Source organism: Myxine glutinosa, chromosome 12 (assembly GCF_964187855.1).
Source record: "Myxine glutinosa chromosome 12, kmMyxGlut1.1, whole genome shotgun sequence".
Lineage (NCBI taxonomy): Eukaryota > Metazoa > Chordata > Myxini > Myxiniformes > Myxinidae > Myxine > Myxine glutinosa.
The window spans coordinates 59,281,385-59,305,704 of NC_136272.1; the positions used below are offsets into that span (position 1 = coordinate 59,281,385).

The 24,320-nt window shown below is 42.9% G+C and overlaps 1 protein-coding gene across 2 annotated transcripts in view; it reads left to right on the forward strand.

The window, feature by feature from the left end:
- LOC137437438 (protein FAM3D-like) overlaps positions 1 to 24,320 on the forward strand; it is a 131,673-nt gene that overhangs the window by 85,489 nt on the left and 21,864 nt on the right. The window contains exons 4-6 of one of the 2 annotated variants that reach the window (XM_068131756.2): positions 8,472 to 8,592; positions 14,466 to 14,524; positions 16,443 to 16,493. In XM_068131756.2, the coding sequence (XP_067987857.1) occupies positions 8,472 to 8,592; positions 14,466 to 14,524; positions 16,443 to 16,493 (231 nt within the window). The remainder of the gene's footprint in view (positions 1 to 8,471; positions 8,593 to 14,465; positions 14,525 to 16,442; positions 16,494 to 24,320) is intronic. The other variant, XM_068131757.2, reaches the window with a different exon arrangement.

Genomic DNA, 24,320 nt, shown 5'->3' on the forward strand with positions numbered 1-24,320 from the left:
TCCAGGGGTCGCTTCGGCCGGGTCATCCGGACCCCCCTTAAATTGACCCTGCCGGTGCAGGTCGATTCTGGAGGGGTGTGTGTAGCGGTTACCGCTGGATGTACATAATCGCCTTGCACCGGCCAGAACACGGCCAGACGCGCCTCTCCCGGGCATGCCCGGACTCACTGTTCCCGGGCACGCCCGAACCTCCCGGGCACGCCCGGTCTCGTCTTTCCCGGGCATGCCCGCTCTCGCCTTTCCAGGTCTCGCCCAGAGCGTCCGGGCATGCCCGCTATCACCTTTCCAGGGCTCGCCCAGAGCGTCCGGGCATGCCCGCTATCGCCTTTCCAGGGCACGCCCAGAGCGTCCGGGCATGCCCGCTATCGCCTTTCCAGGGCTCGCCCAGAGCGTCCGGGCATGCCCGCTATCGCCTTTCCAGTGCTCGCCCAGAGCGCCCGGGCACGCCCAGCCTCGACTTGCCAGGCCGCAGCCAAACACGCCCGGGCAGGTCCAGACTCGCCTTTCCAAGGCTCGCCCTTGATACCCGGGCATGCCCGGTATAGCTTTTGCCGGGCAAACTTCCCGACATAAATGTGTATATATATTGTTGCCCGAAAAACGGGCTTGTCAGAATACCTGAGCTGTTTAGTTTCAATAAAGCAACTCGGACGAATTCCGTCTTTGGTCGCGTCAATTCTTTCGACTCGCGTTGGAGCGCAGTTCCTTCATTATTAAGATTGAAGAGTCCAATAAAGTTTTGGCTGATGAATTACATAAACCAATAATCACAATGTTTAAAAGAAGGAAGGTTTATTCAAAAGGGGTTGATTACATTTGGTCTGCAGACTTGATTGAACTTGTTAATAAATAAGGGATATAAGTATGCTTTAACCGTAATTGATTTGAGGAACAGATTTGAATGGGTTGTATCCTTGAAAAATAAAAAGGGTGGTACTTTAATGTTAGCCTTCAAGCTAATATTTGAGTGGGATAAAAGTAAACCAAAGAAGTTATGGACTGATATGGGTATAGAGTTCTTTAACAAAGTGTTTATGAATTTTCTTAAAGATAACGGTATTATATTATACAGTACCTTTAATGGAGGAAAGGCAGTTGTTGTTGAGCATTTTAATCGCACCTTGAAAGAAAGACTATATAAAAAATTCACACAACTCGGTTCTCAACAATGGGTATCTTTAATACAGGATATTGTTGATTATAATAATACAGTTCATTCATCAACAAAGTCAATACCATCAAAAACATTTACAAAATTAGAATTTGAAAAGGAGATAAATTTGAGAAAACCAAAGTTTTAAGTTGGTGATATTGTAAGAATATACAGATGGAAAAGTCATTTTGTGAAGGTGTATACACAAAGATGGACCACTGCGCTTTTTGAAATTGTTGATGTAATGGATACAGTTCCTTGGACTTATAAATTGTATGATTTAAATGGAGAAGAGATTTTAGGTTCATTTTATTCACAAGAATTGCAGAAGACAAAGTTGAAATAACCACATTCACACAAACCACAACCACACCAAAAAAAAACACATTCACACAAACCACATCCATACATTACACATCACCCACCCAGATTAGTTAATTAATTCCCCACACACAGCTCAATTATTTAATTAGAAAAAAAAAATTCACTCATTCCATAAACCACGCCCACACAAACCACACCCACACAAACCACACCCACACAAACCACACCCATAATCCCCATCATCCCCCACCCCCCCCCCTGTGCACCCCCACACACCCCCCTTTATTCTCCTTTTATAATGAAGAATTAAATAATTGTAGGCAAAGCAAATATAATCATACAATATTGAAAACATTAAAATCTTTATAATATTAAAACATTTTTCTTGAGGTATATATTCAGTTTCTTCCCAGCACAAGTCAAAGGCAGTTTCACCAGATGTCTTTAGGTTCTGAATCTCTTTCTGTTTAAGACAAGGGGGGAGAGAAAATATTGATATAGGGTGAAGCAAGGAGAAGGTAAAGTGGATGAGGATATATAATAAATAAACCATACCTCCAAAAGATCAAGCTTTGTGTCAAAGTCGTCGAGATGAAAATTTAGGGTATCACAGGTTGGAAGTAAATAACCACTCTTTAAGATCTCAAAATAGTCCCAATAGAAGTTGTGATCGTGGTCGTGGTGGTGGTTGTGGTCATCGATCTCAACTCTCATCTCTGTTAATGAAGGGTTTGTTTAAGGTGTTATATTCTGTTTAAAAAAAAGAAAGAAAAAACATTAGGAGGAATGATTAAAAGATACATCGTATTGTCAATAAATAAATAAATCTCAACTCTCGTCTATTGGTGCCAGTCAGATAGATGAATAATGAATTACCAGGGGTAGACTATGATGGTGGTTTTGAACAAGAGGCAACATCTCGTCTGTGTCTTCTTCGAGGTTAATACTGCAGACAAAATAAAGACAAATTACTGTGCTGAAAGAAGCCAAACAAAACATCACACATACACACGCACACACACAAACATGCATTCTAAGGCAACCTTATTTAACAGCAACGTATTTTATTTTGTATCATACCTTCCACATGAATCTTCTAAGAACGGTGAAACATTGAATAAATTCGTTGGGTGAATATTCTGAGACCTCCATCTCAGAGATAGGTTGTTCAAACCCGTATTCAGTTCGTTGTGAAACTCTTGATGAACAACTTGAAATTCTGCCAGGACATCATTTAAAATATTCCATTCCTCATGAAGGTCATTCGCATTGCTGTAATAAAGGGGGAAAATAAATAATTAGTCATATAATAAATCACAAACAAAGCTCTCATTAACAGTTTAATACCAAATGAAACTTACCAATATCCTGGTGAGTATTCTTCATCAGAGGAAAGACTGGAATAAGACAAGTTGACGCTCATCTCCGTCGATTCGCAATGTTTAAAATTGAACGAACACGGCTTTTATAATGTCAAATGTATTTAAGGAAGTGAAACTGCCTGTCAGTGTTTTGGGAAACTTAGGGCGTGTATGTGAAAAACAGGAAACAAAACAATGAAAAATTCTGGGAAGGAATCCAAGTTAGACAACATGGCATTTCTCAAAAGTGAGGAGATTAATGAGAAATCTCATTATTACATTACTATTACATAAATGATTGAACCAGGTTATAACCAAACCAAGGAATGGAGGTGTAATCAACCATGGTATACAAATGGAAAGCATAACGAATGTGAGAAATACCAAATAGATATAATTGAGGAGATAACGGGTGTGAAGGTAAATAAAACAAATAAAAGAATAAATTTCAATACTAATAAGTTGGAGGATGTGAGGAAAATAAATATCTTGGAATGGACAGAAAATTTTGATGGTTGTCAAGAAATCGAGGGAAAAATAATTTACTATAATCTTAAAATGATATGTGGCTTGGGGGTGGTCAAACAAGGTCATTAAGAGAGGTGCATCATTTTATCTTGGTTAAAAAGAAATACTTGAAACAAAATGATAATGTATTATTCGTCAATATAATGGATGGAGATGAATGTTTAAAAAAAATTAAGTTATTGCCAAAGGTTGAAGGGGTGTTCATTGGCTCCTTGTTTGAGTTTGCAACAGTTGTCAATACACACCAGTGGGTGAATTGGGGGTTTGATTTGATAGATATTAAACTGGCTAGACTTGATCATGTCTCAGTGGGGGGGAAATAAGGGTGCACAATTTCATGGTGGGACAGCCGGTCAGAAAGTTTTTCCCCTTTTTCACCATTCACTTACATGTAAAATTAGAGGTGGTCCAGAAGCAACATTTTCCCTCTACTCATATTCTTGTACGTTCGACTTATCATATTCTTGTACGACTTATCCAATGGTTATTCTTAAACATATTATTGTACGTTCGACTTATCTGGTTATTCTTAAACATATTATTGTACATTCGACTTATCCAATGGTTATTCTTAAACATATTATTGTACATTCGACTTATCCAATGGTTATTCTTAAACATATTATTGTACATTCGACTTATCTGGTTATTCTTAAACATATTATTGTACGTTCGACTTATCTGGTTATTCTTAAACATATTATTGTACATTCGACTTATCCAATGGTTATTCTTAAACATATTATTGTACATTCGACTTATCTGGTTATTCTTAAACATATTATTGTACATTCGACTTATCCAATGGTTATTCTTAAACATATTATTGTACATTCGACTTATCTGGTTATTCTTAAACATATTATTGTACATTCGACTTATCCAATGGTTATTCTTAAACATATTATTGTACATTCGACTTATCTGGTTATTCTTAAACATATTATTGTACGTTCGACTTATCTGGTTATTCTTAAACATATTATTGTACATTCGACTTATCCAATGGTTATTCTTAAACATATTATTGTATGTTCGACTTATCTGGTTATTCTTAAACATATTATTGTACGTTCGACTTATCGGGTTATTCTTAAACATATTATTGTACGTTCGACTTATCCAATGGTTATTCTTAAACATATTATTGTACGTTCGACTTATCTGGTTATTCTTAAACATATTATTGTACATTCGACTTATCCAATGGTTATTCTTAAACATATTATTGTACGTTCGACTTATCTGGTTATTCTTAAACATATTATTGTACATTCTACTTATCTGGTTATTCTTAAACATATTATTGTACATTCGACTTATCCAATGGTTATTCTTAAACATATTATTGTACGTTCGACTTATCCAATGGTTATTCTTAAACATATTATTGTACATTCGACTTATCTAATGGAAAAGGATATTCTTATACATATTCTTGTACGATCGATCAACTTATCCAATGGATATTGTTATACATTCGAAGTAGCCAATGGATATCCTTGTACATTTTTTTCTTTTTTCTTTTATTCTAATAAAACCGAATTGATTGATTGATTGATTGACTGCTGATTGATTGATTCGATGTAGCCAATTGATATTCTTGTACAATCGATGTGTCCAATGAATATTCTTATATGTTCGACGTGTCCAATGAATATTCTTGTACGCTCGACATGTCCAATTAATATTCTTGTACATAATCTTTAAAGGATAATTAGGAAAAGAAAAGCATATTATAGGACCGTTGGTGTGTTTTGGTGTCATGTAGTTATGGGGTCTGTGATGTAGTTTTCATTCAATTTCCATCCGAAGTTTCCCTGAAGGCATTGAGAGATGACCACCTGTTATGACATGGTAACACATGTATAAACCACACAAAGTGGTGCAGGCCTATTGCCTCCTCTGTGAGCCAATCATTAGTGAGCTATCTGGGTTATGGTAACACATGTAGAAACCACACAAAGTGGTGCAGGCCTATTGCCTGCTCTGTGAGTGGATCATTAGTGAGCTATCTGGGTTATGGTAACACATGTAGAAACCACACAAAGTGGGCAGGCCTGTTGCCTCCTCTGTGAGCTAATCATTCGTGAGCTATCTGGGTTATGGTAACACATGTAGAAACCACACAAAGTGGTGCAGGCCTATTGCCTCCTCTGTGAGCCAATCATTAGTGAGCTATCTGGGTTATGGTAACACATGTAGAAACCACACAAAGTGGTGCAGGTCTGTTGCCTCCTCTGTGAGCTAATCATTAGTGAGCTATCTGGGTTATGGTAACACATGTAGAAACCACAAAAAGTGGTGCAGGCCTATTGCTTGCTGTGTGAGCCGATCATTAGTGAGCTATCTGGGTTATGGTAACACATGTAGAAACCACACAATGTGGTGCAGGCCTACTGTCTCCTATCTGAGCCGATCATTAGTGAGCTATCTGGGTTATGGCAACACATGTAGAGACCACACAAAGTGGTGCAGGCCTACTATCTCCAATCTGAGCTGATAATTAGTGAGCTATCTGGGTTATGGTAACACATGTAGAAACCACACAAAGTGGTGCCGGCCTTTTGCCTCCTCTGTGAGCTAATCAATAGTGAGCTATCTGGGTTATGGTATCACATGTAGAAACCACACAAAGTGGTGCAGGCCTATTGCCTCCTCTGTGAGCCAATCATTAGTGAGCTATCTGGGTTATGGTAACACATGTAGAAACCACACAAAGTGGTGCAGGCCTATTGCCTCCTCTGTGAGCCAATCATTAGTGAGCTATCTGGGTTATGGTAACACATTTAGAAACCACACAAAGTGGTGCAGGTCTGTTGCCTCCTCTGTGAGCTAATCATTAGTGAGCTATCTGGGTTATGGTAACACATGTAGAAACCACACAATGTGGTGCAGGCCTATTGCCTGCTCTGTGAGCTGATCATTAGTGAGCTATCTGGGTTATGGTAACACATGTAGAAACCACACAATGTGGTGCAGGCCTATTGCCTCCTCTGTGAGCTGATCATTAGTGAGCTATCTGGGTTATGGTAACACATGTAGAAACCACACAATGTGGTGCAGGCCTATTGCCTGCTCTGTGAGCTGATCATTAGTGAGCTATTTGGGTTATGGTAACACATGTAGAAACCACACAATGTGGTGCAGGCCTATTGCCTGCTCTGTGAGCTGATCATTAGTGAGCTATTTGGGTTCTGGTAGCACATGTAGAAACCACACAATGTGGTGCAGGCCTATTGCCTGCTCTGTGAGCTGATCATTAGTGAGCTATCTGGGTTATGGTAACACATGTAGAAACCACACAATGTGGTGCAGGCCTATTGCCTGCTCTGTGAGCTGATCATTAGTGAGCTATTTGGGTTATGGTAACACATGTAGAAACCACACAATGTGGTGCAGGCCTATTGCCTGCTCTGTGAGCTGATCATTAGTGAGCTATTTGGGTTCTGGTAGCACATGTAGAAACCACACAATGTGGTGCAGGCCTATTGCCTGCTCTGTGAGCTGATCATTAGTGAGCTATCTGGGTTATGGTAACACATGTAGAAACCACACAATGTGGTGCAGGCCTATTGCCTGCTCTGTGAGCTGATCATTAGTGAGCTATCTGGGTTATGGTAACACATGTAGAAACCACACAATGTGGTGCAGGCCTATTGCCTGCTCTGTGAGCTGATCATTAGTGAGCTATTTGGGTTATGGTAACACATGTAGAAACCACACAATGTGGTGCAGGCCTATTGCCTGCTCTGTGAGCTGATCATTAGTGAGCTATTTGGGTTCTGGTAGCACATGCAGAAACCACAAAAAGAGGTGCAGGCCTATACCATCCTATCTGAGCTGATTATTAGTGAGCTATCTGGGTTTTTATCAACAATCTGGTAGTGACATTGTAATTTTCCTGAAACTATGAAGTGTTCTTACCACTTTACCATTCCCTTTGGGATTCCTGGACATGATAACTGTTGCTGACCACGTTCCCTTTGGGATTCCTGGACATGATAACTGTTGCTGACCACGTTCCCTTTGGGATTCCTGGACATGATAACTGTTGCTGGCCACGTTCCCTTTGGGATTCCTGGACATTATAACTGTTGCTGACCACGTTCCCTTTGGGACTCCTGTACATGATAACTGTCACTGACTGCATTATCTGGACATGATAACTGTCGCTGACCACATTGTCTGGACATGATAACTGTTGCTGGCCGCATTGTCTGGACATGATAACTGTTGCTGACCGCATTGTCTGGACGTGATAACTGTTGCTGACCGCATTGTCTGGACATGATAACTGTTGCTGACCACGTTCCCATAGGCCTGCTGACCGCATTGTCTGGACATGATAACTGTTGCTGACCACGTTCCCATAGGCCTGCTGACCGCATTGTCTGGACATGATAACTGTTGCTGACCACGTTCCCATAGGCCTGCTGACCGCATTGTCTGGACATGATAACTGTTGCTGACCACGTTCCCATAGGCCTGCTGACCGCATTGTCTGGACATGATAACTGTTGCTGACCGCATTGTCTCGACGTGATAACTGTTGCTGACCACATTGTCTGGACATGATAACTGTTGCTGACCGCATTGTCTGGACATGATAACTGTTGCTGACCGCATTGTCTGGACATGATAACTGTTGCTGACCGCATTGTCTGGACATGATAACTGTTGCTGACCACATTGTCTGGACATGATAACTGTTGCTGGCCGCATTGTCTGGACATGATAACTGTTGCTGACCGCATTGTCTGGACATAACTGTTGCTGACCGCATTGTCTGGACATGATAACTGTTGCTGACCGCATTGTCTGGACATGATAACTGTTGCTGACCGCATTGTCTGGACATGATAACTGTTGCTGACCGCATTGTCTGGACATGATAACTGTTGCTGACCGCATTGTCTGGACATGATAACTGTTGCTGACCACGTTCCCATAGGCCTGCTGACCGCATTGTCTGGACATGATAACTGTTGCTGACCACGTTCCCATAGGCCTGCTGACCGCATTGTCTGGACATGATAACTGTTGCTGACCACGTTCCCATAGGCCTGCTGACCGCATTGTTTGTGTGATTTCTGTTTTTTCAGCTGAACTCGGCCTCACGGTATGCAACCCCCAAATGCCTTGCCCTGATAAGCATTTTCCTTTCACTGTTGTCAGTGGTGCTGCCAATGTCATGGGACCAACATTGTGCTTCAACAACCATGTGTACGTACTTCTTTTATCACCATTAAAAATCTGGCAGCCACTTTCAAACAGAGAAAGATGGTTGTTCATCAAGTAGAGACGGAAATGGATTATGATGGAATGTTGAGTTGAATGTTTGTACATTGTGCCTGTAATAACCTAATATCAGCAAAATATGAAAATGACATATTAAAAACTTCATTTACACCCTCAGCTAGATGGTACAACTCCTCTCAATAAAGTTTCATCCTCACTCATTTTGATACCTGTATTTAATGAGCAGACTCGCCACCTGGCGTTGTTCCAACCCTGTTGGCATTTTGGAAAAATCAAACTGCTTTGTTTTCTATTTTTGTTTGGGGGATGGGAGGGGGGGGGGGCAAAAACACTTCCCTACTCCCACTGAGGAATGGGGTCGGGGAGCATTTTGTATTGCCTTTTACTTAGCTACAAAGACTTAGGCACATAGAGCGATTTTAAAACAAATCAAAAGAAAATCGAACATTTTTTTTCGACATTTGCAAAAAACTCTTTTCCCCCCTAAAACGTTCCCCGGCACTTATTGAGAACCCCCTAAAAGTTTGACGAAGATCGGTTCAGCCATCTTTGAGAAAAATGTTGACATACACAGACAAACTGGGCAGTGCAGGTGCAGATAGTTTTGAAGGTAACATTGTAGGAACTTGGAAACAGGATGTGAAGGATATTGATACCTGGGTTAAAGTGGGGAATGTATAACATAATCGGGTTTACTGGTGTGGTCGAGTATCTTCCATCCATCGTGCACACTACAACATACTTTTTTTTTAAAGCTGATTATGTTGAGAGGTAAATTAAAATAGGGCAGCAAGTTTGGCTTTTCACATCTGAGCAAATACTCAATGATGCTCGAACCCCACAAGTTCAAATCTCATCGTGTTGATTGCCAATTGTCTCTGTGTTGATTGTCTCTGTGTTTGCCAATTGTCTCTGTGTTAATTGCCCGTTGTGTCCGTGTTCATTGCCGATTGTCTCTGTGTTGATTGTTCATTGCCTCCATGTTGATTGCCAATTGTCTCCGTGTTAATTGCCCATTGTGTCCATGTTCATTGCCAATTGTCTCTGTGTTGATTGTTCATTGCCTCCATGTTGATTGCCAATTGTCTCCTTGTTGGTTGTCTCTGTGTTTGCCAATTGTCTCTGTGTTGATTGGATCTGTGTTTGCCAATTGTCTCCGTGTTGATTGTTCATTGCCTCCATGTTGATTGCCAATTGTCTCCATGTTGATTGGCTCTGTGTTTGCCAATTGTCTCCGTGTTGATTGTTCATTGCCTCCATGTTGATTGCCAATTGTCTCCGTGTTGATTGTCAATTTGTCTCCATGTTTATTGCCAATTGTCTCCGTGTTGGTTGTCTCAGTGATTGCCAATTGTCTCTGTGTTGATTGTCTCTGTGTTTGCCAATTGTCTCTGTGTTGATTGTTCATTGTCTCCATGTTGATTGCCAATTGTCTCTGTGTTTATCATTCATTGCCTCCATGTTGATTGCCAATTGTCTCTGTGTTGATTGTCCATTGTCTCCATGTTAATTGCCCATTATGTCCGTGTTGATTGTCCATTGTCTCCATGTTGATTGTCCATTGTCTCCGTGGTGATTGTACATTGTCTTTTTGTCGATTTTCCATTGTCTCCTAATGTCCTTGTTCTCTGTGCTACAATCTACAAGCTTCCCCTTGAGCCTTGTATCACTGTAAGCAATCAAAGTATCGACCAAAGTTGGAGGTGACTCGCAGGCTCCTCTTTTACTGGCTTCTACTAGTTGGGTAGGGGTTAGGCTGGGGTGGCATGCCCCTACTATCCCCAGTTCAGATCTTGTTGATATTTTGCCCTCAGCAAGCCCCAAATCAACTCTTCTTGATCTTTTAACCAAAGAAATCCCCAGATCAACTCATGTTGATGTTTTACCCCCAGCAAAGCCCCAGATCATCTCTTGTTAGTGCTTTATTCCCAAAAAGCCCCAGATAAACTCTTGTTGATGTTTTACCCCCACCAAGCTGCAGATAAACTCTTGTTGAGTTGATGTTTAGATCAAGAATTTTACTCCCAGCAAGCCCCAGATCAACTCATTGATATTTCATCCCCAGCAAGCTTCATATCAACAAGCTCCATATTTTACCCCCAGCAAGCTCTAAATATAGACCTGGTCACTCTGCTCTAGACATGCTGCTTCTGCTGTCTCAACAATGGATGGAGGTCCTCAATGCCAAACAGGAAATTAGCGCCGTCTCCCTTGACATATCACGTGCCTTCGATACCATCTGGCACCCCGCTCTGCTCACCAAAATCTCCTCCTTTGGTATCCATGGAAATCTCCATGCATGGCTGGCGGACTTCCTCTCTAGTCGTAGTCAACATGTGGCCCTGAATGGGTTTCTCTCATCTCCTCTTCCTGTTCAGGCTGGAGTTCCCCAAGGCAGTGTTCTGGGCCCTGTGCTTTTTCTGGTCTTCATCAATGATCTCTCCGACTCTCTTGAAAATCCTCTCTATCTCTTTGCTGATGACTCCACTCTCTGCCGCTCCATTCCTCATCCCTCAGATCGGCAGTCTGCAGCCTCCTCGCTCTCTGCAGTCCTGGACAAAATCACAGACTGGGCAAACAAATGGAACATGTCTTTCAATCCTGACAAATCTCACAGACTCACACTCTTACGATGTCTCTCCGAAAAGACCGACTGGACAACCCTCCCATCCACTTTCTGAATAATCCTCTCCAAGAAGTTCTGTCACTCAAGCTTTTGGGTCTCCCTATCTGCCATGATTTTTCCTGGGAAAACCACATTTCAAATCTGGCCTCCAAAGCCAGTCGCCGACTGGGCATCCTCCGTCGTACGAAGTCCTTCCTTGGCACACCTGAGCTCCTCACCACATATAAGGCTTTCATCTGTAGCTCAATGGAATACTGCTCTCCCCTCTGGGCTGGTGCTCATGCCTCACACCTAGCTCGTCTTCACGCTGTTGAAACCAAAGCGTTCAGAATCATTGGAATCTCCCGCGATGAAGCTACCTCCGAGGGCCTTTCACTTACTCACCGCAGGCAGGTTGGTGGTCTTTCTGTCTTCTACCGACTCCTCTCCGGCCTTGCCCCCCCCCCCCAGCTCTCTCTGGGCCCTGTCCCCCAAATATTCCTACAGGTCGCACAAGATCTGCCTGCAACCCTCTTATGGTTAAACTGCCAAAATAAAGACTCTCTGCTCACTTTCACTCCTTCATTCCTCTTTTCTCCCGCCTCTGGAACAAACTCCCTCACTCTCTTCAATCCCACTCCTCCCTCCAGGTGTTTAAAACAGCTGTTCACCACCATCTCTTATCTTCCCCCATCCAAAACCTTGATCTTTTCTACCCCCGCTAATTTCACCCCAAATCCACTTTTTTGAAAGACCAACTTGTTTCCTGGAAGTCCTTGGTGTCCTTGTGTTTTCACTTCTCCCACCCCCCCCCCCCCTTCCCCCAATCCCTCTCCCTCCCACACATTCCCGATGTCCCTGCTCTCAAATGTTGTGTTTATGTGCTTCCCCTTCTCTCCCCATCTTGTCTACCGCTCCCCTTTTTATATACTTTCTTTGTTTGTCTCTTTGATTTGTTTTTGTGATAAATGTTAGCTCTTTCACGAGCCTCGATTCTGTATAGAATATATATATATATATATATATATATATTTTTTTTTTTTTTTTTTTTTTTTTTTTTTAAGAAACAGGAAGTGAATTCCTTCGTGGGGCTCGTGTGAAAAAATTCTGACTCAGCCCGGGACTTGAACCCAGGTACCTCGTCACTTACGTGGTGACAGCCCACTGAGCTATTGAATCTCCGGGATATCCTCAGAGATTTCTCACACTAACACTGCGAGGTTTATAATGGTCGATGTCTTACGTGCCTGCTAGGCCGACCCCAAATGTGAGTGTCTGTACAGTCACGTGAAAAAGTAAGTACACCCCATGTAAAGTTTTGACTATTTCAACATATTTCAACATACAGCTATTTGATCTTCATTTCAACAATATTGATAGAGAAAGGTGATATAATATAACAAATATCATGAAACATTTACATTTTGTAGTCCATTGTATAATTTAAATAAACATAAATGCAAATTTCCCATGTGGAAAAAGTAAGTACACCCCTACACATTTATCACTACTTCAAACACCTAAAATTAGAATCAGGTGCACCAGCTCAGGTGCAAATGATTAGAACATCATTAGAGAGGATCTTGGAGGAACCTGTCTTATTTAAACCTCAGACATTTAGTTTGGTTTGCTCTTTGTTGTTGAAGTGTGCGGCGTCACCATGCGTAGATCAAAAGAGCACTCTGAGGCCTTCACAAAGAAGGTTATAGATGCCTGCAGGTCTGGGAAGGGATTTAAAAAGATCTCCAAACAATTTGAAATCAATCATTCGACTGTCCGGAAGATCATCTACAAGTGGAGAAGATTCCAAACAACTGCCAACTTGTTCAGGCCAGGCCGCCCCAGGAAGTTTAGCCCGAGAGCAGACCGCAAGATGCTGAAAGAAGTCTCTCAGAACCCCAGAATGTCATCACGGGACCTACAGGTAGCTCTTGCACTGTTGATGTCAAAGTGCACGAGTCTACCATTAGAAAGAGGCTGCACAAATTTGATCTACATGGGAGGTGTGCCAGGGGGAAACCTTTGCTGTCCAGAAAGAACATCAGGGCAAGACTAAAGTTTGCCAATGAACACCGAGGCAAAGACCAGCACTTCTGGAGCAATGTCCTCTGGACAGATGAGTCAAAGGTAGAGCTATTTGGCCACAGTACCAGAAGACATGTTTGGCGAAAACCAAAGACAGCATTTGACCACAAGAACCTGATACCAACTGTAAAGCATGGTGGTGGAAATATGATGGTTTGGGGCAGCTTTGCTGCATCAGGGCCTGGGCAGCTCACCATCATAGAATCCACGATGAATTCTTCATTGTACCAGAGGGTGCTTGAGGATAATGTGAGGCCATCTGTCGGAAAGTTGAAGCTCAACCGAAGGTGGACCTTGCAACATGACAATGACCCGAAACATACCAGTAAATCCACCAAGGAATGGCTGAAAAGAAAGAAATGGAGGGTTCTGGAATGGCCAAGTCAAAGCCCGGATCTAAATCCCATCGAGATGTTGTGGGGGGATTTGAAACGAGCTGTGCATGCAAGAAACCCCTCAAACATCGCACAGCTGAAAGAATTCTGCATGGAGGGGTGGCCAAAAATTTCTCCCAGTCGATGTCAGAGACTGGTAGACAGTTATAAGAAACGCCTACTTCAGGTTGTTTCTGCCAAAGGGGGCAATACCACCTGTTAGAGCCAAGAGTGTACTTACTTTTTCCACATGCGAAATTTGCATTTATGTTTATTTAAATTATACAATGGACTACAAAATGTAAATGAATGAATGAATGAATGATCGTTTTAAGGCCATTTCTCCCCACTAGAGTGAGGGTTAGCCTTGCGGGCCCCATGACGATCATGGTTCCCTGTTTGAGGCAATGTTTTTTATGGCCGGATACCCTTCCTGACGCCAAAGGACTACAAAATGTAAATGTTTCATGATATTTGTTATATTATATCACCTTTATCTATCAATATTGTTGAAATGAAGATCAAATAGCTGTATGTTAAAATATGTTGAAAAAGTCAAAACTTTACAAGGGGTGTACTTACTTTTTCACGTGACTGTATATATATAAAATCATCCATTTTTATTTTATTTTATTTTATATATATATATCCCTGTATGTGCTATAGAGTAATGTAGTGAAAATAAAGGAGTCTGCACTCGAACTTGGACTTGTAAAATAACATTTGCAAATAAAATTATTGCATTTAATTCAGAAATATATTGTTTTTTCTAGAATAATGAGCCAGGCATTGAACAATGTGGAAAACGGTTTAAACATCGCTCTGATTGATGGTGAGTAATAAAATACTGCACAGCACTACATTCCATCATTTTCTGATTCTATTTCTATTATCACTTAGTGTGACGTCCCAGCAGCTGTGTGTGTGTGTGTGTGTGTGTGTGTGTGTGTGTGTGTGTGTGTGTGTGTGTGTGTGTGTGTGTGTGTGTGTGTGTGTGTGTGTGTGTGTGTGTGTGTGTGTCACAACTTTCTTTTTTACCATTTGACCTATTGTCTTCTAAATTTTAGCAAAGCTTTATTATGAGAATATGGAGAAGACAAATTAATAATTTGGTTGAAAGTTCAAATGTCAGTGTCACATAAAATCATCCATTTTTATCTGATTGACCTGAAATTTTAAGAATTTGCATGTTGCGTCACTGAATTGGTTCACCAATCAAAAGGTAGAAGCTGATTTTATTTTTTTTAGATCAAAAGGTCAAAGGTCAAGGCTGCATAATACACATGGAATTTCCAATTTTAATTTTGTATTTATTTTAGCTCTTTCCTCCATGTTTAGCATATGGAAGAAGACATCTGAATACAAAGGGGACGTGGATGGGCTTTGCATTTTCAGATGCTTTCTAGTTTTATAATTGGTTTTGAAAGTTAATCCAGTACTTTGGAAAATTATGGGAACCACAGAGAAATACGGGATGCTGAGCAGTGTTTTCAAATTTGTTTGTCTTAATGTTGCTGATTTCAAAGCACAGCTACAGATCAGGTTTGAGTCGCACTTTCAATGTGAAGGGACCATTGTGAAGGAACCAAGTTCGAATGTAGAATGCATATTTGTGCTACACACATGTTTTACATCATGAATATTAATGCTCCACCCAGGTGTAACTCTGTAGATTTATGTGACAGAAGCATGGATTTTTTGCCGTCTCGTTGGAATGTTTAAAATAAAACGTTAAGTGATTTAAACTCAGAGTTGGTAAGCTGCCTGGACCATTCCTTCTTCAAAGAATCGAGACACGCGGCCTCTTCCAGGATAGCCATGTATTTATTAGGTACCTAAGGAGGCGTGGCTAAATTGAGAAAACCAAAATGGCGACAAAGGAAGCGGAGAGGGTGGAAATGAAAGCGACGGAAGGGTAAGGGAGCGTGAACGGAGTGGGGAGATAGAGGACATAGAGGACATAGAGGACATAGAGGAGATAGAGGAGATATAGGAGATATAGGAGATAGAGGAGATAGAGGAGATAGAGGAGATAGAGGAGATAGAGGAGATAGAGGAGATAGGGGAGATAGAAGAGATAGGGGAGATAGAGGAGATAGGGGAGATAGAGGAGATATAGGGGAGATAGAGGAGATATAGGGGAGATAGGGGAGATAGAGACAGAGGAGATAGAGGAGATAGAGGAGATGGGGGAGATAGGGGAGATAGAGGAGATAGGGGAGATAGAGGAGATAGAGGAGATAGATAATAATAATAATAATAATGCATTTATTTTATATAGCGCTTTTCAGGAAGCCCAAAGGGGAGATAGAGGAGATAGAGTAGATAGAGTAGATAGAGGAGATAGGGGAGATAGGGGAGATAGGGGAGATAGAGGAGATAGAGGAGATAGAGGAGATAGAGGAGATGGAGGAGATAGAGGAGATAGATAGAGGAGATAGAGGAGATAGGGGAGATGAGGAGATAGAGGAGATATTGTTCGGTGAAGAAAGGAGCGAGGAAAGAGGAGGGAAAAAAACATCTATGGAACAAAAGCAAACTGACCCCAAACATGTCCCTTTTCCTCTATTATATACAAGCTTTTCCATGAGTCGAAGATGCCAAGGAGAAAGTAAAAACAGGAAGGCCGAGGGAAACCTCATTTGCTTCATTTTACTGAATCTTTCTTACGTTTCTTGATGTAAAAACTCTAAAAAGTGAAAATTAACCCTTTTTTTGACGTTGAACTGTCCCAAAACGTTTTTTTTCAGGTTATACTGGAACCCTGTTATCTGCAAAATCCTTCAATGTCGTGCTGGGAGGTGTGTATCGAGTAACATAATCCATGGAATATTTTACTTGTGAGGATTAAAATATGCTTGTTGATTCGAACATGGAACTTCCACTATTTTAATGAATATTTTCGGTCTGTCGGCATGATTGAATCACTCACTGTAGGCAGAGACCACACGGGCAGATTCGCCATTTCTCTGTCCAATATTGTAGTCAGGAAGTTGCACTTTTGGCCAGGACACTGGAACACAATGACCTACTCTTTGAAAGTGAGTTCGTAAAGCAGCATAACTTCTTTTTTACAAGCAACAAACGTCTCACATGTTCAGCAACATGTGAAGATGTTAGATATGGAGGCATCTGGAAAAATGCCCAGGGCGGCCATTTTCCAAGATGGCTGGCAAATATATCTATATATATATATATATATATATATATATATATATTTATTTTTAGATATATATATATATATATATATATATATATATATATATATATATATATATATATATATATATATATATATATATATATAAAAATACAGACTTCGCATTTAATATGGCATATTTTTTTTGTGGGGGTGAACTTACTTTTCAAGATGTCTTAGAACCAAAAGTTCATTGGAATTATGTTGAAATTATTCTAGATTTTGTCAATGTGACCTTTAAAAGAAACAAAAACCACATTTGACATTTCGAAACAAAAAAATTGATCCTTGAAAGTGATGTAAACTGATATCGAACTCAATTCACGGACAGTACTGTGTTAAACTTCTGTACGTTTTCCAGAAGTATCTCTTTATTTTGCACATTAGCCAAAATTTTTTTTAACAAAAACAAAATTTAAATTACGACTGGGATTACGGACAGTAAAATTACAGTTCAGTACTTCATGGAACCCCCACGAGCATTCAGGAGAGCACGTACACGTTTAGGCATGCTGTTCACGATATTTGCCAAGGTTTGGACAGGAATCGCTTGCCATGCAGTGACAATACCCTGCTGCAATTCACGCACAGAGGTCGGCTGCTGGTCCAAGTGGTCAATTTGACGCGTTAATTCTGCCCACAAGTTCTCTATCGGATTCATATCCGGGGACATGGCAGGCCACTCCATATGCTCTACACCATGGTCAGCAAGAAAGTGTTGGATCATGCAAGCACGAAAAGGCCATGCATTGTCATCTTGGAAGACAAAGTTTCCTCGAAAGGCTGCACGAGCAAATGGAAGCAATGTTTCTTCCAGAATGGCCCTGTACTTGAACTGGTTCAGGATTCCATTCAGAACAACCAGGTCAGTTTTGCCCCCTGCATGAAAAGCAGCCCAATCGGTCACCCCACCACCTCCAGCTTGGACTCTTGGCACTATACAATCTTTGTTGTAGGCTTCATGCACTTGTCTGCGCATGCAGACGCGGCCATCTTGACGATAGACCAGAAATCTAGACTCGTCACTGAAGATCACGTGATTCCAGTGTCCTGAATGCCATTGACGGTGCTCTCTGGCCCACTGCAATCGGCGCTGGTGGTGTTGTCTGGTCAGGCGTGGCTTTCTCAGGGGATGCCTGGCACGATAGCCTGCTTGAACCAGTCGTTGGTTGACTAGCCTTCTGGATACAGGCACATTTGTCAGTTGCTGCCACTCAGCCCTAAGCCGATTAGCTGACTTTGTACGGCCATTGCGGACTAACCGGTGCAGCTGGCGATCATCCCTCCTTGTGGTTCTGCGGGGACGTCCTGGCCTCGGTATTGGAGTAGGGACACCCCTCTGAGCATTTCGTTTCAGGATCTTTGACACCTGACCTTGAGTGTTGCCATACTGCCGAGCAATAGCACGCTGTTTCATGCCGTAATTTCGTAAAGCCACCACTCCATGACAAACAGCATTGTCGAGTTGACGGACCATCTCCAGAGGAAGCGGCAATAACTTTTGGAGACGTGCAGCAGTTGTTTTCCACTAATACAGAACGCAACAACCCTTGTATACTCAACTGTGAAGCCAATCATCAAATGCACCTGTCCGTACATTTTGCCACGCCACCTGTGATATAATCCTGTTGTTGACTTCTTGCTGCGACAGACAATCAGTGACATGGTTCTTTTAACAAATAAATCACCAAAGTGTAAAAGAAACTCACCAGATTGATATATTGAGTTAAGAAAGTAAACCCAAGTGAAGAAAAATATATATATTCCATATTAAATGCCAAGTCTGTATATATATATTTATATATATACTGTAAGTTAATATTTTTGTTTTTAGTTGGGCTATGATCCTCATTGAAATGACTAAATATATATTTTAAGGGAGTTTTTTTTTTTTTTTTTTTTGTATACATAATCGAGGCTCGTGAAAGAGCTAACATTTATCACACAAACAAATCAAACAGACAAACAAACAAAGCATATAAAAATGGGAGCGGTAGACAAGATGGGGAGAGAAGGGGAAGCACATAAACACAACATTTGAGAGCAGGGACATCGGGAATGCGTGGGAGGGAGAGGGCTTGGGGGGAGGCGGCGTTGGAAGGGGGGTGGGTGGGAGAAGTATAAACCAAGGACAAGGACTTCCCAAGGACTTCCAGGAAAGAAGTTGGTATTTCAAAAAAGTGGATTTGGGGTGAAATTAGCGGGGGTAGAAAAGGTTTTGGATGGGGGAAGACAAGAGATGGTGGTGAACTGCTGTTTTAAAGACTTGGAGGGAACAGTGGGATTGAAGAGAGTGAGGGAGTTTGTTCCAGAGGTGGGAAAAAAGAGGAATGAAGGAGTGAAGGTGAACAGAGAGTCTTGATTTTGGCAGTTTAACCATAAGAGGGTTGCAGGCAGATCTTGTGCGACCTGTAGGAATATTTGGGGGACAGAGCCCAGAGAGAGCTGGGGGGGGGGGGGGCAAGGCCGGAGAGGAGTCGGTAGAAGACAGAAAGATCACCAACCTGCCTGCGGTGAGTAAATGAAATGCCCTCGGAGGTAGCTTCATCACGGGAGATTCCAATGATTCTGAACGCTTTGGTTTCAACAGCGTGAAGACGAGCTAGGTGTGAGGCAGGAGCACCAGCCCAGCGGGGAGAGCAGTATTCCATTGAGCTGTGGGTGAAACCTTGTATGTGGTGAGGAGCTCAGGTGTGCCAAGGAAGGACTTCGCACGATGGAGGATGCCCAGTCGGCGACTGGCTTTGGCGGCCAGATTTGAAATGTGGTTTTCCCAGGAAAGATCATGGCAGATAGTGGGACGCAAAAGCTTGAGTGACAGAACTCTTTGGAGAGGATTATTCAGAAAGGGGATGGGAGAGTTGTCCATTCGGTCTTTTCGGAGAGACATCGTAAGAGTGTGAGATTTGTCAGGATTGAAAGATGTGTTCCACTTGTTTGCCCAGTCTGTGATTTTGTCCAGGTCTGCAGAGACTGAGGAGGCTGCAGACTGCCGATCTGAGGGATGAGGAATGGAGCGGCAGAGAGTGGATTCATCAGCCAAGAGATAGAGAGGATTTTCAAGAGAGTCGGAGATATCATTGATACAAACAACAACAACAACAACAGGCATTTTAAGCCCATTTTCGTAAAGGTTTAAGCCCATCCATAGCCTTGCGGTCCCCATGACAATCTTCTCCATTTTGCCCTATTTTCTGCATCTCCCCATGTTAACCCCCTAGCCCGCATTTCTTCTTCGACCATCTTTAGCCAAGTCATTCTCGGTCTTCCCCGTCCTCTACTTCCTTATACATTCATTTCCCTTACTCTTCTCATCCAGTCACTTTCATCCTTCCTCAACACATGACCAAACCAGCTCAACCTGTTTCTCTTCACAGCATCCATCACAGGCTCTATTCCAATCATCTTTCGCAATTCATCATTTGTCTTCCTCTCTCTCAACGATACTCCACACATCCACCGAACCATTTGCATTTCCACCCTTTCCAGCCTTCGTTGCTGCTCTACGTCCATTACCCATGTCTCACTCCCATAAATCATAACACTTCTCACACATGCACCATACACCTTTCCCTTCAGCTTCAACGACACTCCCCTCTTCGTCAGCACGCCACTCAGTTCCCAAAACGTCTTCCATGCACATCTCACTCCAGCAAATGTTGCCGAGTCTGATCCACCTTCTCCATTCAGCATGTCTCCTAGGTAACAAAATGTTTTCACACCTTCCAGCTTCACGCCGTCTCCAAGATCCAACTCAACATTTCCTCCATCTGCAGCTCCCTCTGTGCACACCTTACACTTGAATGTAGCTGCCACACTGGATAATGACCCTCTCAAACCACTACATTTTTGATGAACGCACTCAGCGCACATTGTACATTGAATGGAATTCACTCTGACACCCTTCCTGCACACAGCACATGGCCACTTCCCAGTTAATTCCACCTCACCACATGCTTTACCACTTGCCATCACCTTCGTTTTCTGATATTCACCTTCAGACCTTTTGTCTCCATACATTCCTTCCACTTGTTCATCGTCGCCTTCAGTCCATCCATACTTTCTGCAATCAACACCAGATCATCTGCATACAACAACTCTCACGGAAAACCCTCCTTTACGTTCCGAACCAGCACCTCCATCACAGCTACAAATAGTAGTGGACTTCGTACCGACCCCTGATGCACTCCCACCTTCACCTCAAACTCACCATTGTTCCCGTCCTTGGTCCTTACAGCTGTGCGCGCTCTTTTGTACATTGCCACCACTACTCTGATCAACCATTCCTCCACTTCTAACTTCCTCAATGCCCATGTCACTACTTAACGTGGAGCACCCTATCGAATGCTTTCTCCAGATTAACAAACCCAAGAAACAACTTCTTCCTCTTCTCCATGTACTTCTCCTGCAACTGCCTCACAATAAAAAGCGCGTCTGTCGTTCCTGTTCCTGGCATAAATCCAAACTGCATTTCGTCAATCTTCACTCTCTTCCTTATCCTCCTCTCCAACACCGTTTCCAATACCTTCATTTCATGCTCCAATAACTTTATCGCTCAATACGAGCCACACTCCAGAGGGGCACCTTTTCCCTTGTATAAAGGGACAAAGGGTACTCAATTCCCAATCCACTGGAATGCGGCCTTCTTTCACCACCAGATTACAGATCTCTGTCATTCTCTTCACACCCCAACTTCCTGCAGCCTTCAACATATCTCCCACAACTCCCGTCGGCCCTCCCACTTTTCTGCTCTTCATTGCTTTTATCGCTTCCTCAACTTCCTTCTCGGTTATCTTCTCTGCTGGTCCTAAAACTGGGTTACTCTCTATGTTGCCATCCCATTCATTCTCTGCATTCAACAGTATTTCCATATATCTCTTCCATCTTCCTTTAATTCCATCTGGGTCCACAACGATTTGTCCCACTTCATCCTTCAAGTAACTCACCCCCATCACATCACACCTCTCTTTCGCTATCTGCTTTGCAATCCTGAATACCACTCTCTGACCTTCTCCCAAATCTAAGCGTTCTCCGAACATTTTCCTGCATGCCTCCTGTGCCTTTGCTGCCTCTTTCTTTGCAACCTTCTTGGCTGTCTTATCACTTTCATGCTCTGCCTTTTCTGCCCCCATACCCTTCGCCTTCTGCCACTCCTTGAACTTCTTCCTCTTCTCGTCAATCCTCTTTCCAACTTCATCATCCCACCACCATGTTTCCGAGTGCCTAGGTGGTCCTTTTGTCCATCCACATACCTCACCAACGGCTCCCAACAGACTATCTTTCATTGACATCCAACCACTTTCAAGCTCAACCACATCATGCTCTACCATACTGAGCCTCTCTTTTAATGCCTCCGTTACTGTCACCTCTTTCAACCTCCACACCTTCATTCTCGGTTGGTACTTCACCCGCCGAGCTCTCCTCGCACCTTTCACCCTTATGTCGCAGACACCCAAGTGGTGCTGTGAAACAGCCTCCTGCCCCGGGATCGCCTTTGTGTCCCGGAGGTGCCCCCTATCTCGCCTACGCACCAGCAGGTACTCAACGGTTGTCGTCGACCCACCTGACGTGTATGCAACAAGCTTATTATCCTCTTTCTGGAACTGAGTATTACAAATCAACAAATCAGCTCCATCAGCAAACTCCAAAATCCTTTCACCTTCTCCATTTCTCACACCATATCCGTAACCCCAATGAACTCCCTCAAAAACGTCCATACTCCTTCCCACATGTCCATTTAGGTGTTCCTCCTACCACAACAACTTCCTCATCTTTCACGTATTCCATCAGCTTCTCTATTGCACACCAGAACTTGTCCTTCTCTTCATCGCTCCGACCAACCTGCGGAGCATATCCCGAGATGACGTTCACCAAGAGCTTTCCAATCATCATTTTCACCATCATCAACCTTTCAATCACTCTCGTCACACTCACCACACTGTCTACACACTCCTCAGAAAACAGGCCACCAACACCATGCACACCTTCTGGGCACCCTTGCCACACAAACTTGTATTTCTATCCCTGCCTACCCTTCACCATTCTCACACCACTTCCCTTCCATCTCATCTCCTGCACACAACATATGTCCACTCTTCTTCTGACCAATACTTCCACCACTTCTCCTGATCTCCCTGTCATTGTCCCAACATTCCATGTCCCAAACCTCAGAAACCGATCTCCACGTCGGGCATCAGACCCTTTCGTCATCATAAATGGAGTGATTTCCACCCTTGCTTCGATCGGGTTCCCCACCTTGAGTTTTGACGAGAGGGAGTGGGGGACCCCACGGGGTACTTCGGGCTGTACCCTGCCCATATGTCGTTGTAATTGTCATGGTTCTCTTTTTGGGGCAATGTTTTTTATGGTCGGATGCCCTTCCTGACGCCAACCCTTTTAGTCGCCTCTTACGACACGCAGGGATACGGTGTACCTATTCTAAACCGGGGTACACACCGGACGGAGAGATCATTGATGAAGACCAGAAAAAGCACATGGCCCAGAACACTGCCTTGGGGAACTCCAGCCTGAACAGGAAGAGGAGATGAGAGAAACCCATTCAGGGCCACACGTTGACTACGACGAGAGAGGAAGTCCGCCAGCCATGCGTGGAGATTTCCATGGATACCAAGGGAGGAGAGTTTGGTGAGCAGTGCGGGGTGCCAGACCGTATCGAAGGCACATGATATGTCGAGGGAGACAGCTCTAATTTCCTGTTTGGCATTGAGGACCTCCATCCATTGTTGAGACAGCAGAAGTAGCATGTGCAGAGTAGAGTGACCTGGTCTGAATCCAAATTGATGATCAGAGATCAAGCCATTGGAGAAGAGGAAAGATTTCATATCCGAAGCAATGATGGATTCCATGACTTTGTTGATAATTGGGAGAAGGCTGATTGGTCTGTCGTTGCTAGGATCTGTTTTTGCACATTTTTTGTGTAAAGCAGTGATGTTGGCTGATTTCTAAGCAGATGGCAGGTGACCTTGAGCAAAAGAGAGGGTGAAGAGAACAGAAAGAGGGAGTGAAAGAGCGGAAGAACAGGATTTTAGGACCCGTCGGCTGATGCCGTCAGGTCCAGTTGCAGAATCAGAGTCGAGGGTTGACAGAAACTTTTCCACCTTGTCAGGAGGAAAGGACACAGAGTCCAGGAGCAGCTGGGTATGACTGAGTACGGTGGGTACAGAGAGGGACGGGTTTGGGACACAAGATTTAGAGGCAAACACAGAGTTGAGGCATTCAGCTTTTTCACGTGCGGAGTCAGCTGTGTAGCCGTTTGAGGTAAGGGAGGGGGGGGGAGGGGGAACAAACACCAGAAACAGATTTGACCAGACGCCACCATGATTTGGAAGAGGGAGACAGATAAGAGAGTTCGGGCTTGAGAACAGAGAGATATTGTTTCCTGGCTCTCCTGAGGGTGGACACACTTGTT